Source organism: Octopus sinensis, linkage group LG15 (genome assembly GCF_006345805.1).
Source record: "Octopus sinensis linkage group LG15, ASM634580v1, whole genome shotgun sequence".
In the NCBI taxonomy this organism is placed as follows: Eukaryota; Metazoa; Mollusca; class Cephalopoda; order Octopoda; family Octopodidae; genus Octopus; species Octopus sinensis.
In genome coordinates, this window is record NC_043011.1 from 22568222 (window position 1) to 22593221 (window position 25000).

Consider the following 25000-nt stretch of genomic DNA (forward strand, 5'->3'; position numbering starts at 1 on the left):
TTACTGAACTGAAATCAAGGTAAGTTGTGGTAAGTTTGCTTTAAATCTAGGATTATATTGATATTTTCATTTATTACATATTTTTGGCAATATCGTATGAGTAATACCTGATAAAACTTTTGTTTGACAATGAGGTTTAGTGAAATAAACTACGTTATCCTATTAATGGGTTCTAATTCAGGCATAAGTCCAGAAGCTTTTGTGGCAGCTTTTAGCTGGTACTTTATTTTATCGAACCCGTAAAAATTTGATCTCGGCGGAGTTTCAACTCAGAATGTAAAGAGGTAGAACAGATGCCGCGAAGCATTTTCGGACGTTCTAATGAATCTGCTAAAATCACCGCTTTACAGTTGCAAATTTTGGCACAGCGCAGGCGGTTTTTGAGGGGAGGGTGAAGTCGATTAAAACCACCCCAATACTTGACTGGTACTTATTTTATCGACCCCGAAAGGATGAAAGACAAAGTCGGCCTCGGCGAAATTTGAACTCAACGTAATGACAGACGAAGTACCGCTAAACATTTTGTTCGGCTTGCAAACAGTTCCGCTAGCTCGCCGCCTTCAGCATTTTACTAATAACAATTATACGAAATATTTAAAAACTTCAATTTTTTTTATTAACGTTTCAATTGTTTTATAATAATTTATTTGTTTTTTTAAAAATATGTCATCTGACTTTTTGTTTTTTACAGTTTTCTTCTGTCCATTTTATGATTTTACATTGGCTTTAATGAAAAAATATGTTATACACATGGTAAAAGGCATTTCTGAGAACTTTGTTTTAGACTATCTGCTGGCTTTCCGATACTCACTCAACCCACATAATCTGTTATGTAAAATATTTGACATAAAACACATCTCAATTTTACTTCTTTTAACAGATAATAACAAATAAAAAAAACATTAAGATAAAATATTAAAAAATATGCGTCTTCTCAAGTAACAAACGTGCAAAAATGAAGCCAGTTAGGATTTATCATGACGTAAGTTTCTGCAAAGCAAACGACAGCTTTTACATTCCACATCGTAATTGTCTGCATTACAAGGTCGATGTTCGATGGCGAATTTGAAGACGTTTCTCGGTGAAATTTTTTAGAGATTGTCGTATATCCAATTTTAAACCACCTTCTGAATTTTTTGACTTTTCCTTTTTCTTTCGACAATGTCGAACCTCTTGAATCAAAGTCCTCACAGCCTTTTCTACACTGTCGTAACTATCCCCAGCAGATACTTCAGAAAACAGAAGATTCCTATTACGGCAAAAAGCTAAACCTTCTTCGAATTGTACTTGTCTCATATGTAACATATCGGCTTTGTTGCCTATGACAGAAATTGGTGTTGCTTCGTCACACAGTTGTAATACCTTGTCCACGAGTTTCTTACATGATTCGAAGCTTTCTCGATCCATGATTGAGTAAACAATCATAATCCCATCAGCCCACGATAAGTGGTTCTCTCGCTGTTGACTGTCAATAGCCTGGAAGTAGATACGAACACGAATTAGGCATAAGCGAAAATAAATAATTTAAATTGCTGATTATGTGCATATCTATGAGGGGTTTAAGCCCTCTGGGAATAATTATTTTCACATAAAGGTGTCATATCACCAACATATGTGTAGTTACATTAACGTACAAATAAAAAAAAAACATATAATCACATATATACATGGAAAACTACATATGTACTGATACACACACAAAAGTACCTGTCGGGATATCAATATGTATTATAAAATTAAATATTTTACTGGGCCCACTTTTATTTTACAATTAGGCCTACCTAGTTCTTCTCCAGATCTTTTAATTTGTGCTCGGTTGATTTTTCCAATGAACCACTGGTATTAAAATGGAGTACATATGAAACTGTTTAACTTCAGAGACTTTACAGAAACAGGTGCTTTAAATATCAATTAAGAGTTTCCATTTCTAAGATTGATTCAAGTTCTCCATAAATCAAATCTAACTCTAAGTGCTACTCTCTATTTTTTGTCAGTAAAATATACCTAGTGATTATGCAACGAAGGAATAAAAATATAGTTTACTTTTCAAACGATAAATCCTGAAAAAAGTTCATGTACATGCTTCCTGTTCTGGTGTTATCTTTCAAAATGCTTTATATCAATTATTTTTGAAACAGCCTTGTTATTACATTAGCACAACATCAACCGTACACATGCAAAGAAGAGCAAAAACAGAAAAACGTAACAACAATTACAAACCATAACGAGAACAACCACAACCACTAATAGCAACGTTTTCACACTATAGATAAGTAGAGAAATTTAGTTTTCTGATATCAAATTGTTCTTGGCGTTGATAAGCTTTACTTACACCTCACTTTATCGCTATAACGTATACAGATTAGATCTTTCCGATCGTAATGATGGTAAATTACCGTCAATTGGCCTCCGTAAAGAATTTGCAAGCTAAAACCGCCTCCCTGGTGGGGATAAACAACACTGTACGTAAGCCAGAAGAATTCGCAATCATCTTGATATTTTCTGACGTGTTCTGTCAAGGTATAACTTATTTATTACACTCGAGATCTCGTTTGCAGAATTATATTTTCAGCATGTTTTTATTTCATATTGTAAATTACCATTAAAAAGTAATTCGTTGTGCATATGAAATTAAATTTCTCTTAGAAGTGTAATGTATTTCACTACTGCCCACAAGGGGCTAAACACAGAGGGGACAAACGGATTATGTCGATTACATCGACCCCAGGGCGTAACTGGTACTTAATTTATCGACCCCGAAAGGATGAAAGGCAAAGTCGACCTCGGCGGAATTTGAACTCAGAACGTAACGGCAGACGAAATACGGCTACGCATTTCGCCCGGCGTGCTAACGAGAAGTGTAATGGATGGCTGAATGGTTAAGCGTGCGATATTTTGCATGCGATGCCCGAATGACATGTAGCAAATTACTGTCGTATTTTAGCCCCAGATAAACCCCAATCCAAAACTATAGGCATTTTTGTAGTTACAATTGTGTTTATTCCTAGACAAAAATGTATCTATAAATACATTATGCATCGTGGGAAATTTAACTATCTCTCTCTCTTACTCACTCACTCACACACACGAAATACGGGCCAAGTATTTGTGGTCACATCAGTGAACCATAAACAGATGCCCTACAACACAATATATACCAAATTTTAACTCACCCATTTCTTTCAGATAAATACAGAGCCTCAAAATGGCTCACACCAGTCTGGCACACACTCACACACACACACACACACACACACAAGAAATAAAAAGGCAAGTTGTGCTCTTGGCTTTATCCGCCAAACACATGAGGCTTTCGTGTTCAGAATCAGAAAGTAGCTGGAGGTATCCAGCAAAGACGTATCAACCGTGACTAAGAGGGAAAGAGAGAGAGAGAGAGAGAGAGAGAGAGAGAGAGAGAGAGAGAGAGAGAGAGAGAGAGAGAGAGAGAGAGAGAGAGAGAGAAAACATTCACAGCGACTAGAAATTATCAAGAAAGTCAAGTTCGCCCAGCAGACCCAGGATATCATAGACGACAACCTCAGCGCAACAGGCCGATGAGGACCATCACCGAGAAGATTAAAGTGGTGGAGTCCACAAAGAGACGTACGATTCACGAGTACATCTGGTACAAGTAATACAGGATGAAGAGAAAGCATTTCATGTCCGGCAAGATACGAAGGAACTCACGTACTCCTAAAATCCTGTCATCTGGATTTGAACACAATGGACAATGCACACACATAAACCTCTCTCTCAGTGTGTGTGTATCTTAGAGTTCTCTCTTTCTGTCCTCGTCTTATGAGGTCAATGCGAGATAGTAAGAATTACGAATTCGCGTCGGGAGTAAAATATATGAATATATGCGTGTATACTTATCTTAATATATAAACCCAGCTTCAGTGTATTGTCTTTTCCTTTTTCATGATATATATACTCTTTTAGTCTTTTACTCTTTTACTTGTTTCAGTCATTTGACTGCGGCCATGCTGGAGCACCGCCTTTGGTCGAGCAAATCGACCCCAGGACTTATTCTTTGTAAGCCCAGTACTTATTCTATCGGTCTCTTTTGCCGAACCGCTAAGTGACGGGGACATAAACACACCAGCATCGGTTGTCAAGCAATGCTAGAGGGACAAACACAGACACACAAACATATACACACACATACATATATATATATACATATATACTACAGGCTTCTATCAGTTTCCATCTACCAAATCCACTCACAAGGCATTGGTCGGCCCGAGGCTATAGCAGAAGACAATTGCCCAAGATACCACGCAGTGGGACTGAACCCAGAACCATGTGGTTTGTAAGCAAGCTACTTACCACGCAGCCACTCCTGCGCACACACACACATGTATGTATATACACACATGTATGTATATTCACACACACATGTGCGCGCGCGCATGTGTATGTATAGAAACCATCTGAGTGAAAAGCCAAGAATATTGCGCATTACAAAGATACTAACGCTAACATAGCAACACTTAACCTATATAAGAAAACGTAATAAATTACTAAACTATCGTCTTTGCTTTGGTAAATATGCACCAAATTTGCCGCTGCGTAACATTTTTTTGTTATTTATAAGCAGTGAAGGATGCATTCTTCTTTTTATATTACTTCAAATTCTTACAAAATTCGGAGGATGTATTTTAGATGTATGTTAGAGAGAGAGAGAGACGTCGTGAAACATGTAAGCATCTTGTGATAAAAATCTGCAGCCAGAGTTCTATTCGTGATGGAACTAGCTTGAATTGCGCAGCTAATATTCTCGGTCAACTGCGATACAAATATCTCGTTAATTACATCTCAGATTTCATCACATTCCATTCCTCTATTAAAAGACTCCAAAGGTGTACTCATTCCATAAGACCTAGGATACTATTGTAAGCAGCCATCATCAATCTTTCCGGCTGGATTCTCAAGAGTGGCCAACTGAAACTACGGATGTTATCCAATCATTTCGTTCCTGGTCCACCCCTAGGTCTCCTGCTGGTTGGCTCGGTTTCAAAAGTCAGCCTTGCGATTCTTTCCTGAAACATTCTAAGAGAGTAATTAGCCAAAACGCCAAACTCGCTATCTTCAATTCTGTTTACATGCTATCCTTACCCATAGTCATAAATATTAAGTAATGACTGAAAAAGAATGATCGCAAATACAAGTGACCGAAATGGGGTTCCTTTGAAGGGTCTCTAGAGTAACGTTATTCGACTGGGTGCGTAGCTTGGGGATCAGAGAGTCTCCCCTGTTCGAGCCGTTATTCATCCGCATTGCGGGAGGCCACAGCTCCAGTGCTACGATTAGAATGTTACTGGAAAGGATCGCAAGACGAATTCTTCGAACCGAACCAAAAAAACGAAAATTCCATGAATGTCCTCCGTCAATAAACTCTTGATTTCCGAACATCAGTGAAATGTTGGTTTGCAGACTTTACTGAATGTTAGAATTTAATAGACACCTTTTCGTATACTGCTGTTTTACATAAATCTAAATCCAATATACCACGTCTAAAGACTGAAACGACAACCTTTATTTTGATGCCCAGCCTCAGCCTAAAGCTTAACAAAGGATTAGACTGCCGCTTCATATGGAGACTTGAACAGCATGTGGTCGTCACATCAGGACCTAAAATTTCCATCATAGTTGCTTAGGAGGATTTTAAACATCAAATGGCAGTCTCTAGCAACAGACACCGTTATTCTTCAGCGAGCCAACACATCCAGTATTGAGATGTGCCGCATGCAGAGTCAAAAGCGTATGAGGAGCATACTAGAATCAGGGATCACAGGCTACATAAGCAGTTGTTTTACGGGGAGTTACAATGTGGTAAATGTTTGCGACATATACATAAGGATTGTTTTAGGGCTGTCATCAAAAACCTAGTGTGGATGTTGAAAACTTGGAGCAAATGATAGAAAATCGATTGGTTTGAAAAGTGAACTGCGATGGTTGAAAAGCATTTGAAACGAGAAATTAAACATTCCATCTTAAAACGACCAATTCGTAAACAGGACTTGATTTTGATCCCAGATACTATTCTATCTGAAAATGTTTGTAACGTTCGCAGTAGGGTCTGTTTGTCCAAAGTTGGTCTTGCAAGCCATATGAGATCTCATGACGACATTTACTAACTGAAGAAATGGCCTTCTTCTATAAAGAAATGGAAATCACGAATATGAGATTAATAAAGTATAAAATTACTTTGCTCTGTTCGTGACTTGATACCGACAGACAAATAAGTATTTCACTTCCAGTAATATTTAGAACTCTTGCTATTCATAAAATGTCTGACGCTACGGTAAAACAGACAATGTTCTGTCGAAACGCCAAAAAATTTTGACATATTCAGCGTCCTACATAATTTTTTAACTGATGCTTGCATGATGAAACAGACTTTTAGCAGTCAACTTCCTCTCACTGTTCTTATAATCACCCATTTATCTACACTTACAGATAAACAAACAAACAAACAAATTCCTGACCTAAACAGCCATTCTAATTTTCTTTTTTGTAGAAGTATTTTTTCTAGACATCATTATAACTATATGACAAAATACAATACCAGACTAAATAAAATTCAATCGATTATCTGAAAAATAGTCTATTTAGTTGTTCAACAAGATAGAGGGGAGACGTTCCGTCTTGTTGGTGCTTCCCAACTCCTACGTCGGCCTATATGTGTATGTCTCTCTGTGTGTGTTTTTGTGTCTGTGTTTGTCTCACGGTGTTTAACAACCGCTGTTGGTGTGTTTACATCTGCATAACTTAACGATTCGACCAAAAAATATAAAATGACGTCCAAAATGTTTCGGTCCAAAATTTTAGAATAGAATGTTTTTAATAATGATTTGACAACCTCGGATTATTGGTTGATTGATCTTTTAACGTTGAACTACCCAGTGGGTTTATCCAGCGACAATAACAAAAAAATACAAGTATTTCTTTTCTTTCCTATTTTTTTTTGTTTTTCTTTGCTAAAATAAATTAACTAAAAACCGTTGATATTCTAATGTGGCAACGATGAGGGGGCGGGGAACGAATGTTTCAATTGCCTGCGGTAGTTGTGGTTGATTACTTATTAAAATTTTGAAAGCTGAGGTGTAATATGTAATTAATTATATCTGACCTTCCAAGCTGTGTCTCTGATATGAACCAAAACAGTTTTGTCGTCCACAACTGTGCTGTGACTGGAAACGGTCTCTGAAAATATGAAGTACAGGATTTCTTTCAGAAAATTGAAAACAAAGACAGACTTTGTGAAGACTAGACAAAAATGTTTCATTGCTTCCTGTTAGTTTGCGCCTGTTTATGTGGGAGTGATACATAAGGTAGGAGCTAGTTGGCCTGTTGGATAATACTGTAATACGAATAAAGATGGTTTGTTGTAAGTAAGTCATGGTTGTGTGGTCATGAAGTTCGCTTCATTTCCACGTGATTCTGGGTTCGATCTCAATGCGAGGCAGCTTGGGTAAGTGTCTTTTACTATAGCTCGTCACTATACCTTGTGAGTGAAACTTAATAGAGGAAACCTACACAGAAACCCGTTCGTGTATGTGTGTGAGTGCATGTATATGAATGGAAATATATATGTGTGTGTGTGTGATGTATATGTTCCCGTGTTTACTTTTAAATTTTTGCTGGACTTATATTTATGCCCCGTAACTTAGCGATTGGTACAATAAGTACCAGACTGAAATGTGGTTGATGTGATCACCTAAACTCGTGACCGAAATCATGAAGAATAAAATTTTAAAAAATTAGTAAAGTAACATGACAAGTGCTACTCATAAAACTGATTGGCAATGGCTTGGTTGTACGGTTAACGGTGAATAAAATAAGAAATGATTTTGTCATGTTTATTTATAGAAAACGATACTCATACACAGAACCATTGGTTATCATACCACTTTAGACCCTTTTATTTCTTTACTGCCCACAAGGGGCTACACACAAGACGATTATATCGACCCCAGTGCGTAACAGGTACTTATTTAATCGACCCCGAAAGGATGAAAGGCAAAGTCGACCTCGGCGGAATCTGAACTCAGAACGTAGCGGCAGACGAAATACTACTGAGCATTTCGCCCGGCGTGCTAACGTTTCTGCCAGCTCGTCGCCTTTTAGAGCTTTTAGACCACTTTAGACCCTCTTCAGTCATGAAGACCATGGGATTGCACCTAAAAAGTTACCCTCCGAGACACAAGATCAAACAAGGTTGTTTATAGAAGACCAGCAATCACCCATGTATACCAGCCTCCTCTCTCCACGCCACCGATGTTATCCAAGGGAAAGGTCGATACAGCTTGGCACCATTGACGCCACAACTTATTTCTACAGCTGAGTGAACTGGAGTAACGTGAAATAAAGTGTCTCGCTCAAAAACACAACACAGCCCGGTCCGGGAATCGAACTCACTACCTCATAATTGTGAGCCCGACGCTCTAAGCACTGAGCCATGCGCATTCATTGCCATACCACTAAAACCTATGAAAACATTATTTAAATACTCCCAGCAGAGAGCTCCCTCTCTGGGTGGTATGCTACGATGTTCAGTCTCATAGCAAGACCGCTTCAAGCTTCGGTTGTCTTTGATTTTAGATCCAGGTTGCGTGTAATAGCAGGCCAGACGTACAATAGACAATACCATATGAATTCCATCCATCGGAGTACTTCAATGTGTATACAAGAGTTTCCTACTAAAGATGATATACATGCCCATTATACTAAGCGAGACGTACATTTGTTGCTCATTGGATATATGTCCTCGAAATCGCAATTTGTAAGGGATCAAATAACGAGTAAACTTCGGGGAATTGAGTCTGTTACACTCATTTTATTTATGTTTTATTGGCTTGGTCTAAGAGAAGCTGTTGTGATTATGATCTACGTAGGCCTTCAAAGACTGATAACCTTTGTACTTCACTTACATTATTAATTGACCTAGGAAAGATTTGAAGGTATGTCATCATACGTATTTCACCCATCCCGTTTATATTTCTAGTTTTATGTTCAAACAGCAAGTAAAAATATATATTAAAAAACATACTATTACTTAGAAGCACCGTTTCTAAGTAAAACTGAGAAACTGTTTCCAATATTTATATCAATTATTGTTAGGCGGCGAGCAGGTAGAATCGTTAGCATACCAGGCACAATGCTTAGCGGTATTTCTTCCATCTTTACATTCTGAGTTTAAATTTCGTCGGGGTCTATTTTGCCTTTCATGCTTTCTGGGTCGGTAAAATAAGTAGCAGTTGAGTACTGGGGTCGATCTAATCGACTTAGCCCCTCACCTGGAATTGCTTGTCTTGTGCCAAAATCAAGGTGTATTATGTACACATTTGAGTTGCTGAGTAACTTCCTCAACACCCAGTCATAATATTGTAAGAGCTAGGCCAGGCAACTCCTACCTGGTCGAAAGCCATGCTGGGTATCACTCAGTTATTTTCTTCAAGGAATGCGATTAGTTTCCCTCTGACTATCCGTTCCATGACTTTGCTGATGTCTGAAGTCAGAGAGATAGGCCTATAGCTTTTGGCATCTGCTCTGCTTCCCCCTTTATGGATTGGGCATATTATTCCCTCCTTCAGCTTGCTTGGCAGTCTGCCATTTGCAAGAAAGCTCTGGAATAGAATCTGGAGGGGTTGTGCCAGGACGTGCTTACACGATTTGAGGAAGATTGCTGGGAAACCATCAGGACCAGCAGTTGAGTTTGCGGCCACCTTATCTATGGCTAGTAGTATATCTTCTTCGCTAATGTCGATGTATTCCATCGTAACTGCCTCGCTGGAATTGCTTGTTTTGTGCCAAGATTTGAAACCAATATTTCCACGATCATATTTTCTAATCTATCTTTCTTCTGTTTAACCTTTAGCATTCAGATTATTCTGTCAAATGTAATGCTTATTTACCTAGATTGTTTTGAATTAACCATGCATTAAATCGAAGTTTCAAGAGTTCAATGGTGTTATTGTTTATTTTTAGAAATACATTGTAGGGCAGGCGTGAAACTGATATTTATATCAATTTTTATTATGTTTCTGTGCTCGGAGAGAAAATAAAATAGATAATATCTTTACAGTTACGGGAAAGAGAAAACACTCGGCGGTGAACTAACTTTTGAAACCGTAGATAAATAAACTGGTACGAAAATATAAGGAAAAGAGGATTGAAAGAACTACAAGTGAAGTCAATTAGCTTCTTTTTTTATTTTCTTGCAGTTAACTTAAGAAATTGATAAATACTGGGTATTTCCTTTCCGTTATTAATCATACTTTACTCATACAAATCCATCATCTTTTAATTTTAGTTGATTGATGTTCGTTAGCTGAGTATTAGATTATCTGTTTTTCAATTTCTTTATAATTCTTTCGCATACGGAATGCAGATCTTTTCATCTAACATCACAAGATTTGAAAACCTTTTGAAGACTAGAAAAAATATATATTTCAGGCGTTCCTGGCATCTGTATAATTGTGATGATTATCTAAAATTAATATTACTGAATAAAAATAGTAAACATAACTGGAGATCTGTAGAGTAGTCAGCTGATTACAAATATGAAAATCAGTGGAGAGACCAGAACAGAAGACTTCCATAATAATTGAATTATATTTAGGTTTGTCTTCATAACTGAAGGAACCTAATTAATTGGTGAAGGTTTGCAAGATCGTGATTTCGGTTCTCAGACCGGGTGGTGTCTTGTGTTCCTGCGCAAAACAGTTCATTTCACGTTGCTAAAGGCCATTGAGTGGGAAATAAGTAACCCTGTGATAAACTGGCATCCCATTCAGAAGGACAGTGGTGATCTCAGTCATTTATACACTACGAGGACCGGGTAATCCACCCTATGGGTGCTAGGACTCCAGACAGTAATGACCATTGGTTAACTTTATCCGTTATTTTCTTTTTTAACATCCTAAGTTCTAATCTGAAACCTGAGATGGGTACAATAAGCACCAGGCATATATGCAAATCAATTCTGTCGGCTATGTCCCTTCCATTATAAAATGAAGGCCTTGAAGTAATGTAGGGTCGGGTACACAATCATGATCTAGTGAGTTCGATTCTCGGACCGGGCTCTGTATTGTGTTCTTGAGCAAGACACTTTATTTCACGTTGCTCAAGTTCACTCAGCTGTAGAAAAGAGTTGTGACGTCACTGGTGCCAAGCTGTATCGGCCTTTGCATTTCCTTTGGATAAAATCGGTGGCGTGGAGTGGGGAGGCTGGTATACGCGGGCGACCGCTAGTCTTCCACACACAAACTTTCCAAGAGCTGTGCCTCGGAGGGGTACTTTCTAGGAGCACCGTATGGTCATTCATGACCGAAGAGGGTCTTTACCTTTACCCGTTACATTTGAATTTAAAAGCAAGCGCCATATAACACAGGCTCACTACTGAATAGTTAATGCACTTGTTTCTTTTAATTTCTGCCTAAATCAGCTTCCTTTTCCTTTTGCTCTTTCTTCTACAAGTTTCAGTCATTGGATTGCAGCCATGCAGAGGGTTTAGTGGAACAAATCGACCTCACAATATATATATATATATATATATATATATATATATAATAATATTAGGGAGTATATCCAAACTTACAGGGAAAATTATATTTAGGATTAAATCAAATTTCACAGTATAAATATAAATTAAATTAGAGATAAAACCACTATTAGGCAACTCAAACAGTGATAGACATAAACCAAAACATAAAAAACAAAAAATAAATATAATTAATATAATATTTAATATATATATAATATAATATAAAATTTAAAATTTAAATTATTAAAATTTTAAATTTATATTTAAAATTTTTTATATATTTAAATTTTTAAAATTTCTTAATTTTTTAATTTTTAAACTTGAAATTTTTTTTTAATATAACTAACCAAAAAACATAAAAAGTTAATATAATATAATAAGTAAAAACACTACGTACATTTCATGGCTATAATTCAATTCGAATTACAATTAAGTTTAAATTCAATTAAAAATTCGAATTAAAATTATAGTCAATTTTAAGGTTAATGATAATAGTTAAATAAATAAGCAAATAGAGTTAAACAATATTTTAAAAAATAAATAAAATAATAATTTTTCTTATAAAAAAAACTCTATTTTCTAAATTAGAAACTTAAAACATTAGGATTATGTCATACAACCCATATATTATGTTAAATATTAATTTTTAAGGTAAAAAAATAGATAGAAAAATGTATTTATCTATTAAGATATAATACGGCTTTAAAAAACATAAATTCACGAATATCCTTAACTCAGTTATAGTCCAATATCTAATTACCAAATTATTTAACAAAATAATCACTATTCATATTTTTAAATTTAAATTTAAGTCCAAAACTGAATATGAAACTTACAGGGTACACTGGTCCACAAGGAATTACAATCCCAGAGCCTAAATCAGTGAGGGACCTGGGTATCGGCATGAGTGATGATAACTCTTTCCAAATGAACATCAGGACGGCGACAAAGTGCAGGCGACTGGCTGGCTGGCTGGATCCTGAGAACACTCAGAACCAGAGATAAGGAAATCATGACGGTCCTTTGGAGGACATTCGTCCTCAGCCGCCTAGATTACTGCTCCCAGCTATGGTCACCCAACAGTGTAAAATTAACAGCGGACCTTGAAGCAATCCAGCGAAGCTTCACAAAAAAGATCGTCTCTTTGCAACAGCTCAGCTACTGGAAAAGGCTGAAACAGCTAAGACTCTACTCCCTGGAGCGAAGGTATGCAGTAATATACATCTGGAAGATCCTGGAAGGAATTGTGCCAAATTTTAGCATTGAAAGCTACACCAATGCCAGAACGGGTTGTCACTGCACAGTGCCAAAGATCCCAGCAATGCCATCGAGCTTCAGGAAGGTTACTGCAACAGCCTGGGTTTCAGGTGCCCACAGTTTTTTAATATACTCATTTTAATATACTCTTAAATCTAATTGTAACAGCTAGATTTAAGAGTATGACATATTTCTAGCTATTATATCCAATTAAATCCAACCTCCCTAATATTATTAGTCTTAGAGAATTTTTCAGAGTATTTTATTTATGTTATTCCCATAATACTTCGCGCATGACAGAGGGAGCAGCCATTTACACAGGAATGAGAAGGAGTAAACATTATATCGATAAGTATACTTCCTTTGTTAATTTTTTTTACTAGAGTTTTGTACTAGTTTTATTCAATACTAGCAGTATCGTCCGGCGTTGCTCGGGTTTGTAAGGGAAATAACTATATAAGCATTTTTAGAGAGTTATAGACACCGCTAGAATAAGTACTAGGCTTACAAAGAATAAGTCTTGGGGTCGATTTGCTGGACTAAATGCGGTGCTCCAGATTGGCCGCAGTCAAATGACTGAAACAACTAAAAGAAAAAATATATATATCTATATGTTATATATATATGTGTGTGTGTGTGTGTGTGGTGTGTGTATGATAATAATATAAATATATGCATATATACATACATATATGTACATACCTACATATATATATATATATGTAGGTATGTACAATATGTATGTATATATGCATATATTTATATTATGTAGGTATGTACATATATGTATGTATATATGCATATATTTATATTATTATCATATATATATATATATATACACACACACATATATATATATATATATAACATATAGATATATATATATTTTTTCTTTTAGTTGTTTCAGTCATTTGACTGCGGCCATCTGGAGCACCGCATTTAGTCCAGCAAATCGACCCCAAGACTTATTCTTCGTAAGCCTAGTACTTATTCTAGCGGTGTCTTTTGCCGAACTGCTAAGTTACGGGGACGTAAATACACCACCATCGGTTGTCAAGCGATGTTAGGGGGACAAACACAGATACACAAATATATACGCACACACATACACATACACATATATATATATTTAGATATATACGACGGGCTTCTATCAGTTTCCGTCTATCAAAACCATATATATATATATATATATATATATATATATATATATATACATGCATATATGGGTACAGGATATTAAAAAACGTACACAGAATGAGAAACGAGAACATAAAAAACAAAAACATAGACAAACGAACTTTTTTCCGAACAACTCACGGAGCCGCGCAGCAGGATTGAACCCGAAATCACATAGTTGCAAAGCGAGCCTTCTTAACCACATTGCCATGCCTAGCATTTTCAATGTTTCTTGGGAAATATTTTGAAGTACACAATTTCCTCGTTTCTCTTTAGTTACAAATATAAAACTTCCCAATTATGAAAGTAAATTATAATACGAAATTTTAAGGACTAATACAGAGAGGAGTAACACCCTCGACTATCAGGGTGTTACGTTCCAAAGCCCCACGCGATAGGTGAAAATCCGCAAAGCAGAAACACTACTGTATGTATATATTTTAAATATTTTTATAATTTGTATATATTTATTTTATTCTTTTCTACTCAAGGCGCAAAATTTTCTACTGTAGGCCCGAAAATTTTGAGCAGGGTGCCAGTCGATTAGGTCGACACCAGTACGCAGCTGGTATTTAATTTTAATTACCGTGTTTGTGCTGTGCAGTACTGTACTGTATTTTTATATATTAATTTATTAATTTTTAGGCGTGAAAATGCTTATTTTTACCACAGAAATAATTAAATTCTAAAAACAGGCGCAGGAGTGGCTGTGTGGTAAGTAGCTTGTTTACCAACCACATGGTTCTGGGTTCAATCCCACTGCGTGACACCTTGGGCAAGTGTTTTCTACTATAGCTTCGGGCCGACCAAAGCCTTGTGAGTGGATTTGGTAGACAGAAACTGAAAGAAGCCCGTCGTATATATGTATATATGTATGCGTGTGTGTGTTTGTGTGTCTGTGTTTGTCCCCCTAGCATTGCTTGACAACCGATGCTGGTGTGTTTATATCCCCGTTACTTAGCGGTTCGGCAAAAGAGACCGATAGAATAAGTACTGGGCTTACAAAAGAATAAGTCCCGGGGTCGATTTGCTCGATTAAAGGCGGTGCTCCAGCATGGCCGCAGTCAAATGACTGAAACAAATAAAAGAGTAAAAGAGTATAAAAGAGTATACCTATCGGCCGCAGAAACCCGCGATATACTGAAGAGACCGCGATATAAATTTACATATATTAGCCAAAAAAATCCACGATGTACTGAGGGGGCGATAGGTGAACCGCGATATGGCGAGTGATTACTGTAAACTGTTTGCTCCACTGAAGTTGTGACACGACTTCAATTCTTGAAGTTGTTTTCAGCCGTTTACATGACTAACGCTTCACTTATAATCTCAGCTGTTTTTGTTGTTGTTTTTTTTTGTGGTGCCTAAGAAACATCTGAGTGCAACATCTATCATCTGCTTCATCACAGACAAGAACCTATTAAGTTTTCTCATTGGTAAAGATGATTACATGCAATCGAGATTCCTACCACGCCCATTCCAAAGGTTGTACTCTTTCGTATTATTGAAATAGATTATTTTGCTGACAACTGCTACACCCCGAATAAGCGATCATTCCTCCACGTCTGACGTCTTTGTGGCAAATATAAAAGAAATCATCATCATCAGTAGTAACAGCTGCACCACCGCCACTACCATCGACTTTGCCTTTCTTTCTTTCGGGGTCGATATAATCGACTATACCCCTCCCCACCAAATTTCAGACCTTGTGCCTCTAGTAGAAAGGATTATTATTATTATTATTATTATTATTATTATTATTATTATTATTATTATTAAGGCGGCGATCTGGCAGAATCGTTAGCACGCAGAGAAAAATGCTTGTCAGCATTTTGTCCGACTTTACGTTCTGAGTTCAAATTTCGCCGATGTAGATTCTGCTTTTCATCCTTTCGAGGTCGATAGAATAAGTGCCAGTTGAGTATTAGAGCCGATGTGATCGACTAGCTCCTCAAAATTTCAGGTTTTGCGCCTATAGTAGAAAGGTTTATTATCTATATACTATCAAAAGTGAAATTCAATCTTGCTTGCTTGCTTGCAATGTTACACAGCCAAATTGGCACATAATGGGAAAATACTTTGAAGTTAAAGTGTCCCTGAAATGTCAATACGAACGAAATAAAACAAGTTTCGGGCAAATTGGACCACTAGTTATTGAGATATTCAGTGTTTTGTGGTATAATACCCAAAACGGTGCATAATGGGGAAATACTCCGAAAATAGCTTCACCCTGAAAGGGAAGAAACTCTAACCTTTCCATTAGACACATTATGATAAGCAAAATATTTTAAAGTGAAAATGACTTTAAAAATACGGTAAATATTTCGTAAAAGACCCGTTAGTAACCTCGGTGTGAAATAGTTTTTTTCCATAGGTTTCTTTATAGTGTCTCCAACGTATCGCACCACCAAAGATTTGGCTGCTATTTCTAGCATACCCTGCCACCACCTAACAGCTATTTGCGATAAAGGACCCGAAATACCTGTTACGTAGTAGCTGGGCGTGCAGGAAATAACAGTCAAATCTTTCTTTTTCTGGGCAAAGGAGCCGTTTACGCGTGATTTCGATGTCACATTCGTTGAAAGCATGCGAAATAACTTCGAAAAGAAGAAGAAGAGAACCACGAAAGAAATCTCTGTTATTGGAAAGCTCAGACTTCCCCGGTGACCCAACGGGTCACGGTAGTCTAGTTATTAAGGCGTTAAGCTGGCAGAATCGTTAGCACGCCGGGAAAAATGTTTAGCGGGATTTCGTCCGTATTTACGTTCTGAGTTCAAATTCCGCCGAGGTCCACTTTGCCTTTCAACCTTTCGCGCACACACACACACACACACACACACGCGCGCGCGCGTATGTGTGTCTGTGTTTGTACCCCACCACCGCTTGTCAACTGATGTTGGTGTGTTAACGTACCTGTAACTTAACGATTCGGCAAGAGACATAAAATAAGTACCAGGCTCAAAAAAAAAAAAAAAAAAAACAAGTACTGGGGTCGATTCATTCGATGCCCCAGTATGGCCGAAGTCTAATGAGTGAAACAAGTAAAAGAAAAATGATAGTGGCTGTGTGGTAAGTAGCTTGCTAACCAGCCATATGGTTCCGGGTTCAGTCCCACTGCGTGGCATCTTGGGTAAGTGTCTTCTGCTATAGCCCCGAGCCGACCAATGCCTTGTGAGTGGATTTGGTAGACGGAAACTGAAAGAAGCCTGTCGTATATATGTATATATATATATGTATGTGTGTGTATGTGTTTGTGTGTCTGTGTTTGTCTCCCTAACATTGCTTGACAACCGATGCTGGTGTGTTTACGTCCCCGTCACTTAGCGGTTCGGCAAAAGAGACCGACAGAATAAGTACTGGGCTTACAAAAGAATAAGTCCCGGGGTCGAGTTGCTCGATTAAAGGTGGTGCTCCAGCATGGCCGCAGTCAAATGACTGAAACAAGTAAAAGAGTAAAAGAGAGAGAGTTATCTTGACTGCCTGCCAAGTTAGCTTTTCGAGTATCTTTTGCTCAGTACGAATTTCAGACATACCTGACAAATTAACTTGTAAGCAGCCTGGTAAAGCAGACCAAGAAATGCTACGAATTGAGCTGTAGAGCACTAACCATATAAAAGAACTTCGGGTGATCAAGTCGATAGATTTTCCTATCAGCTACATAGCTTCCTTTCAGTGTTGTTTAGCTCGTGATTAAGACTTTTCATACTCAACGACCTTGCTCACTTATTCACGAAGTAGCTATCACGGTCAACCAGTTTATATCATTACTAGTTTGCCATGCTGAGAGTACTTACTATAAGCAACTACGGGTCGTCTCATATATCAGATTCCCTTTAAAGCTCAGCAAGAGAAAGTAATAGAAAGAGAGAGAGAGAGAGAGAGAGAGAGAGAGAGAGAGAGAGAGAGGGAGAGAGAGACAGAGAGAGACAGAGAGAGAGAGAGACAGAGAGAGAGAGAGAATGGAGAGGGAGAAATTGAGAAATTTAGAGGAAAGAATAGAAGAAAAAAAAACTAAGAAAAGGAATCTGATCCAAATTATTTTCTCATTATTAACGAGCCACCCGCCTCACACACCATCATCAGACGTGTGTGGTGACGTTGCTGAACATCAGATATTGTATTTCGACGTAGAAATATGGCAGATCAGAACGTTACTCGAGAGGAAAAGACAAAAACACGAAATATTTCTTGCACTAGTTGAAAAATGTAATGCATTCACGCACACACACACACACACACGTACATACAACAACGACTCTCCGTAGATTATATAAACACACACACACACAGACATACACACACACACACACACACACGCGCGCGCGCGTATGTGTGTCTGTGTTTGTACCCCACCACCGCTTGTCAACTGATGTTGGTGTGTTAACGTACCTGTAACTTAACGATTCGGCAAGAGACATAAAATAAGTACCAGGCTCAAATAAGTACCAGGCTCAAAGAAAAAAAAAAAAACAAGTACTGGGGTCGATTCATTCGACTAAAAATTTTTCATGGCGATGCCCCAGTATGGCCGAAGTCTAATGAGTGAAACAAGTAAAAGAAAAATGATAGTGGCTGTGTGGTAAGTAGCTTGCTAACCAGCCATGTGGTTCCGGGTTCAGTCCCACTGCGTGGCATCTTGGGTAAGTGTCTTCTGCTATAGCCCCGGGCCGACCAATGCCTTGTGAGTGGATTTGGTAGACGGAAACTGAAAGAAGCCTGTCGTATATATGTATATATATATATGTATGTGTGTGTATGTGTTTGTGTGTCTGTGTTTGTCTCCCTAACATTGCTTGACAACCGATGGTGGTGTGTTTACGTCCCCGTCACTTAGCGGTTCGGCAAAAGAGACCGACAGAATAAGTACTGGGCTTACAAAAGAATAAGTCCCGGGGTCGAGTTGCTCGATTAAAGGTGGTGCTCCAGCATGGCCGCAGTCAAATGACTGAAACAAGTAAAAGAGTAAAAGAGAGAGAGTTATCTTGACTGCCTGCCAAGTTAGCTTTTCGAGTATCTTTTGCTCAGTACGAATTTCAGACATACCTGACAAATTAACTTGTAAGCAGCCTGGTAAAGCAGACCAAGAAATGCTACGAATTGAGCTGTAGAGCACTAACCATATAAAAGAACTTCGGGTGATCAAGTCGATAGATTTTCCTATCAGCTACATAGCTTCCTTTCAGTGTTGTTTAGCTCGTGATTAAGACTTTTCATACTCAACGACCTTGCTCACTTATTCACGAAGTAGCTATCACGGTCAACCAGTTTATATCATTACTAGTTTGCCATGCTGAGAGTACTTACTATAAGCAACTACGGGTCGTCTCATATATCAGATTCCCTTTAAAGCTCAGCAAGAGAAAGTAATAGAAAGAGAGAGAGAGAGAGAGAGAGAGAGAGAGAGAGAGAGAGAGAGAGAGAGAGAGAGAGACAGAGAGAGAGAGAGAGAGAGACAGAGAGAGAGAGAGAATGGAGAGGGAGAAATTGAGAAATTTAGAGGAAAGAATAGAAGAAAAAAAAACTAAGAAAAGGAATCTGATCCAAATTATTTTCTCATTATTAACGAGCCACCCGCCTCACACACCATCATCAGACGTGTGTGGTGACGTTGCTGAACATCAGATATTGTATTTCGACGTAGAAATATGGCAGATCAGAACGTTACTCGAGAGGAAAAGACAAAAACACGAAATATTTCTTGCACTAGTTGAAAAATGTAATGCATTCACGCACACACACACACACACACGTACATACAACAACGACTCTCCGTAGATTATATAAACACACACACACACAGACATACACACACACACACACACCACACACGCACGCACATCTGCGTATGGTTGTAGGTTGGATTGTATGTGATCGTACGTGCGCGGATATGTGTGATAGAAGCTCAACGCAGTTACTAAGTTACGTTTGTGTTGGTTTATAGTACTTTGCAAGCTACTATAAATTCTCCATCCCTTCCTTAGCTTATCCTCCATAGTTTGTTTTTCATCATCGTCATCATCATCTCCGCCACCACAGCAACCACCCTCCTCCTCCTCCTCATCATCATCATCTATATTATTATCGTTGCCTTCATAGCATATATATATATATATATATATATATCGCCGTGATCGACCAGGCTATCAGATGTTGTTACACATCGCTGGTCACAATGCACTTCGCATTGTTTTAGCTTTCAAATGACGCCACCCCGCTGGCTAAGCGAGCAGGCCAACAGAAGAAAGAGTAAGAGAAAGTTGTGGCGAAAGAGTACAGCAGGGATCGCCACCACCCCCTGACGGAGCTTCGTGGAGCTTTAGGTGTTTTCGCTCAATAAACACTCACAACACCCGGTCTGGGAATCGAAACCGCGATCCTACGACCGCGAGTCCGCTGCCCTGACCACTGGGCCATTGCGCCTCCATATATATATATATATATATATATCATCATCATCATCATCATCATCGTAATTGTCATCGTTATCATCATCATCACCAGCAGCAGCAACGCTATCACACACGGACCGGTTAAGCTGCTTGGGGTATTATATTCCATGATCGAAGGCGTTGCAGCCGTGACCATTGTGGCTTTACCTATGAGCCTGGAACGCAGGACCACGTTTTCCAGCACATTTTATCGATGACATAATTTTTATTCTCATACTTTACACATCTCGTTTCTTTCAAATAATATGCAATGGTCATTACATACTTTTCCTTATGGTTGTAGGTTGGATTGTATGTGATCGTACGTGCGCGGATATGTGTGATAGAAGCTCAACGCAGTTACTAAGTCACTAACTGATACGCGCGTGCACACACACACACACATAGCAAAAAAAAAAAAAAAAAAAAAAAACCAAATACAAAAACGAAATACTGGGAATCACATACAACGCCTTCACAATATTCTCTATAACGTAGAAAAGAAAGCATAAAAACTCACGAACAAACAGAGAAAGCAACAATAGCAATGGCGCACATGCAGCACATTGGAGCCAGCATTGACGAAGCTTGTTTGCTGAATCGGAAAAATTACTTCGTGGTATTTTTTCCCGGCTTTTTATTTTCCAAATTCAATCAATTTCCGCATTATTTTAAGCTGAACCCGCAGGGTTAAAATAATGTACAAGTCTTGAACTGGGTTGAAGGTGTCGACTAACCCTCTCTACTCAGAACTGCTGGACTTGTGCCTATATCAGAAACCATTATTACTATCATTTTTATTACTATCATTATTGGGTGAGAGAGCAGTGCATGTCATCGAAGTGACATCATCATCATCATTGTTCGACCGTGATCGAGACAATGGAATTTACCATGCTACGCCAGACTTCATGGTCCATCATGGCATTACGGAGGTCATGTTGCTGGATGCCTGTATCCCTGGAGATTACATCAGGGTAGGAGAGTGTGCGCTCTCTGGTATTGCGAGTAGATGGCTTCCAGAAGAGAAGAGTAGAAATTACCTCTTTTTCAGCTCTACAACAATGTCCAGCAAACTGGACTCTCCTACCTTTCACAAGAGATGACACGGGTGGTAGTTTCCCATATATTTGCATTTTGGTTGGATGGCGCTTCCACGAGAGATTTTGAGCTCTCATAAGGAGGCGAGTGTAGGTTCCATCCAACCGCCTCTCAAGCTTCTTTGATAATGTCCAGGTTTCTGAGCCATATAGTAGAATTGGTTCGATTGTGGCTTTGAAAATTTCAAGTTTGAAGTCTCTACTTAGATTTGATGACCAGATCTTATGCATTAAAATATACGAAGCCCAGTACACACATCATGACTAGCCGTCTGATAAGGGTACACCAGACACGTTCATCACAACCATATGTGCGCGACATGGTGACCTTATATCAAGATAAACATTGCATGACCTTGCAGGTGGGACCCAGTCAGAATTTTCTTCAGGTCGAGTAGCCCATCCCGCTCAAAAGGTCCCTGAATAATTTTCCTCAACACGTGGTTGTGATGCTCCCCCACTACTCCTGCTCGTGATCAGAGATGCACATATTGTCAGTTATCAGCGGACATTCTCAACTGGTTAAGGTCAAGCAACTAACAAGCAAACCTGTGGTACTGAGCAGAAAATTTATTGTAGCCCATCTTTTATACCAAGACAAAACATGTACATGATAACACTTCCAATCAGATAAGATCAGAAACCATGAGAGCCAGTGCTTGATACTGCATCAGGGCATTTATTATTATTATTATTATTATTATTATTATTGTTGTTGTTGTTGTTGTTACGTAATGGCGGTGTTAGTGAGAATAAATAAAAAGAGAGTAAATGCTATGATTAATATATTTTTGTTAGTGATAACAGATGTAGCCCCACTGTCAAATGGGGAGTACACAATACAAAATCTATTATTATGACTATATATATTCCGAATTCGTGTGAATGTGTATAGAATAATATATCAGTTGAATAAAGTTAAAGCATGGTCTGGTTTTCACGTTTTTTATTATGATGTTTAACAGAAATAACAACAATAATATAACAACCAGTTAATGATGTGGGTTAAAATATCTTTAACATATGAATATAAACAAATTACAGAAGTCTGCCACCAACTGAAATAAAAACGATCGAAACCAACTAAGTTTGCTCACTCATAAAATGATTACATGCAAACCGCAAGCTTATTGGTTAAGAAAAAGGCGGGATCTATGCCAGTAATATCGGTACGCCTGGCAAACCATGACGTTTAAGCTGCATGCGGATTGGTCAAAACCGTATTCCAAAAATTCAGCTTATTGAAGAGTTCAAAATGGTACAACAGTTGTCAAGAACTCAACTGTCAGTTAAATGCATTCTGAAATCTGATGATTACTACGAACGTATGAAAGCGCTGATTGAGCATTATGAACATTGCAAAATATTTATAACGTTAAATACATAATAAAAAAACGTGAAAACCAGCCCATGCTTTAACTTTATTCAACTGATATACATGCACACACACACACACACACACACACACACACACACACACACACACACACACACATATATAGTTGTTAAATGCTCGAAATACGAGACTAGAAAAACAGTCAACAACTGATGAAGGGTCGTTCTTTGTGTTGTTTGTTTTGTTTTCTATTTGTGTCTTTCGTTGTTCGATAGAATAGTTCATGTTCCATGTACTTGTCCTTCGTACTTTTTTGCTGTACAGGTTTCATGACGTCCTGTGCCCACATATGCAATATATATATATATATATATATATATATATATATATATATATATATATATATATATACGTATAGATTTAAATATATACATATACGTATGTATATATGCATGTATATATTATATATATTATATATATAGTTACTTGTGAGGGCTTATCAATTCGGGCAAAATATTCCATAAGCTCTCTGTTAGTACACCAAGCTAACAGCACTACTTAAAAAGCTTTAAGACAAATTTACGGCAATAAAGAATAAATTTCTAATGACTATTATTCATATCTTCTCTTATATATTCTTTTGTTTCAGACATTCGACTGCGGTCATGCTGGAGCACCACCTTGATATATATATATTTTTAATTTTGTTATTATAGGCGCAGGAGTGGCTGTGTGGTAAGTAGCTTGTTTACCAACCACATGGCTCCGGGTTCAGTCCCACTGCGTGGCACCTTGGGCAAGTGTCTTCTACTATAGCCTCGGGCCGACCAAAGCCTTGTGAGTGGATTTGGTAGACGGAAACTGAAAGAAGCCTGTCGTATATGATATATATATATATTATATATATATGTGGTGTGTGTGGTGTGGGTGTGTGGGTGTGTGTTTGTGTGTCTGTGTTTGTCCCCCTAGCATTGCTTGACAACCGATGCTGGTGTGTTTATGTCCCCGTTACTTAGCGGTTCGGCAAAAGCGACCGATAGAATAAGTACTGGGCTTACAAAAGAATAAGTCCCGGGGTCGAGTTGCTGGATTAAAGGCGGTGCTCCAGCATGGTCGCAGTCAAATGACTGAAACAAGTAAAAGAGTAAAAGAGAGTAAAAGAGTATAGATACAGATAAACAGATAGATACACACACACACACACACACACATACGTATACACATAAACATATAAATATATAGATATGCATAGATACATACACGTGTGTACACCGTGCTTGTGTGTGTGTGTGTGTGCGTGTGTGTGCGTATGTGTGAGTAGGATTCTTACGATGATAGTGCTGCTACAGTACATTTCGCGAAGTATTGCTGCTGTTGCTATTGCTGATAGTACCTCTAATAGTACAAATGTATTTCTACTAGTTCTGAAGGAATCTCAACGAGCTGAATCGACTTGCTACAAATAGCAGCCCAACCGCCACCGAATGGCACGCTACCATGCTGAAAAAGAAAGGACACATTGAACAATTGCTACCTAGGCACACTAACCTAAGAAACAAAAACGGGATGGTTACGGTTGGGATGACTTGGTAGTGGTTGATATGGCATCTAAGCGACAACAACAATAAGCAGTACTGTAGATGTTTCAAATGATAGTGCAGTGTATTCAACCAGTGGTGCTGTTTGCTTATCAAGTTTGTGTGTCGCTAATAGCCCTGTATAAACAGTTGATGATAATATTTTCCAGAATCTTGAGTCTCTCTACCTTCTCAACATCTTGGGGATCGGTTCTCGCATGTCACAAATGCTACTTTGTCAGAGTACTTGACATCAGATAAGTACAGGGAGCCGACGATACTCATTCGCAGTTTTCCACTTTTAATTTTTACGCATAGTTGTTTTACACCCAGGCATATGTATATATATATATATATAATATATATATATATATATATATATATATATATATATATATATATATGTATATATATATATATAATGTAAAGTATAAAAGCATCTCAATATGGCTATCACAAAAGGGGTGGGTTACTGTAGCTTTTTAGCCCCAGGAGATCATCGTCTCCAGCTGGCTTAAAGACACACTTTCTGAGCCCTTAAAGTATTTGCAAAGGGAGGCCATCCCTTT

The 25000-nt window shown here is 38.0% G+C and overlaps 1 protein-coding gene across 1 annotated transcript in view; it reads right to left on the reverse strand.

The window, feature by feature from the left end:
- Positions 1-642: 642 nt before the first annotated feature.
- The window catches only part of LOC115219843 (ras-related and estrogen-regulated growth inhibitor), a 90982-nt gene continuing 66624 nt past the window's right edge, over positions 643-25000 (reverse strand). Inside the window, exons 3-4 of the mRNA XM_029790128.2 lie at positions 7139-7212; positions 643-1476 (exon numbers count right to left, since the gene is read on the reverse strand). Coding sequence (XP_029645988.1) covers positions 1039-1476; positions 7139-7212 — 512 coding nt within the window. The 3' untranslated portion in view covers positions 643-1038. The remainder of the gene's footprint in view (positions 1477-7138; positions 7213-25000) is intronic.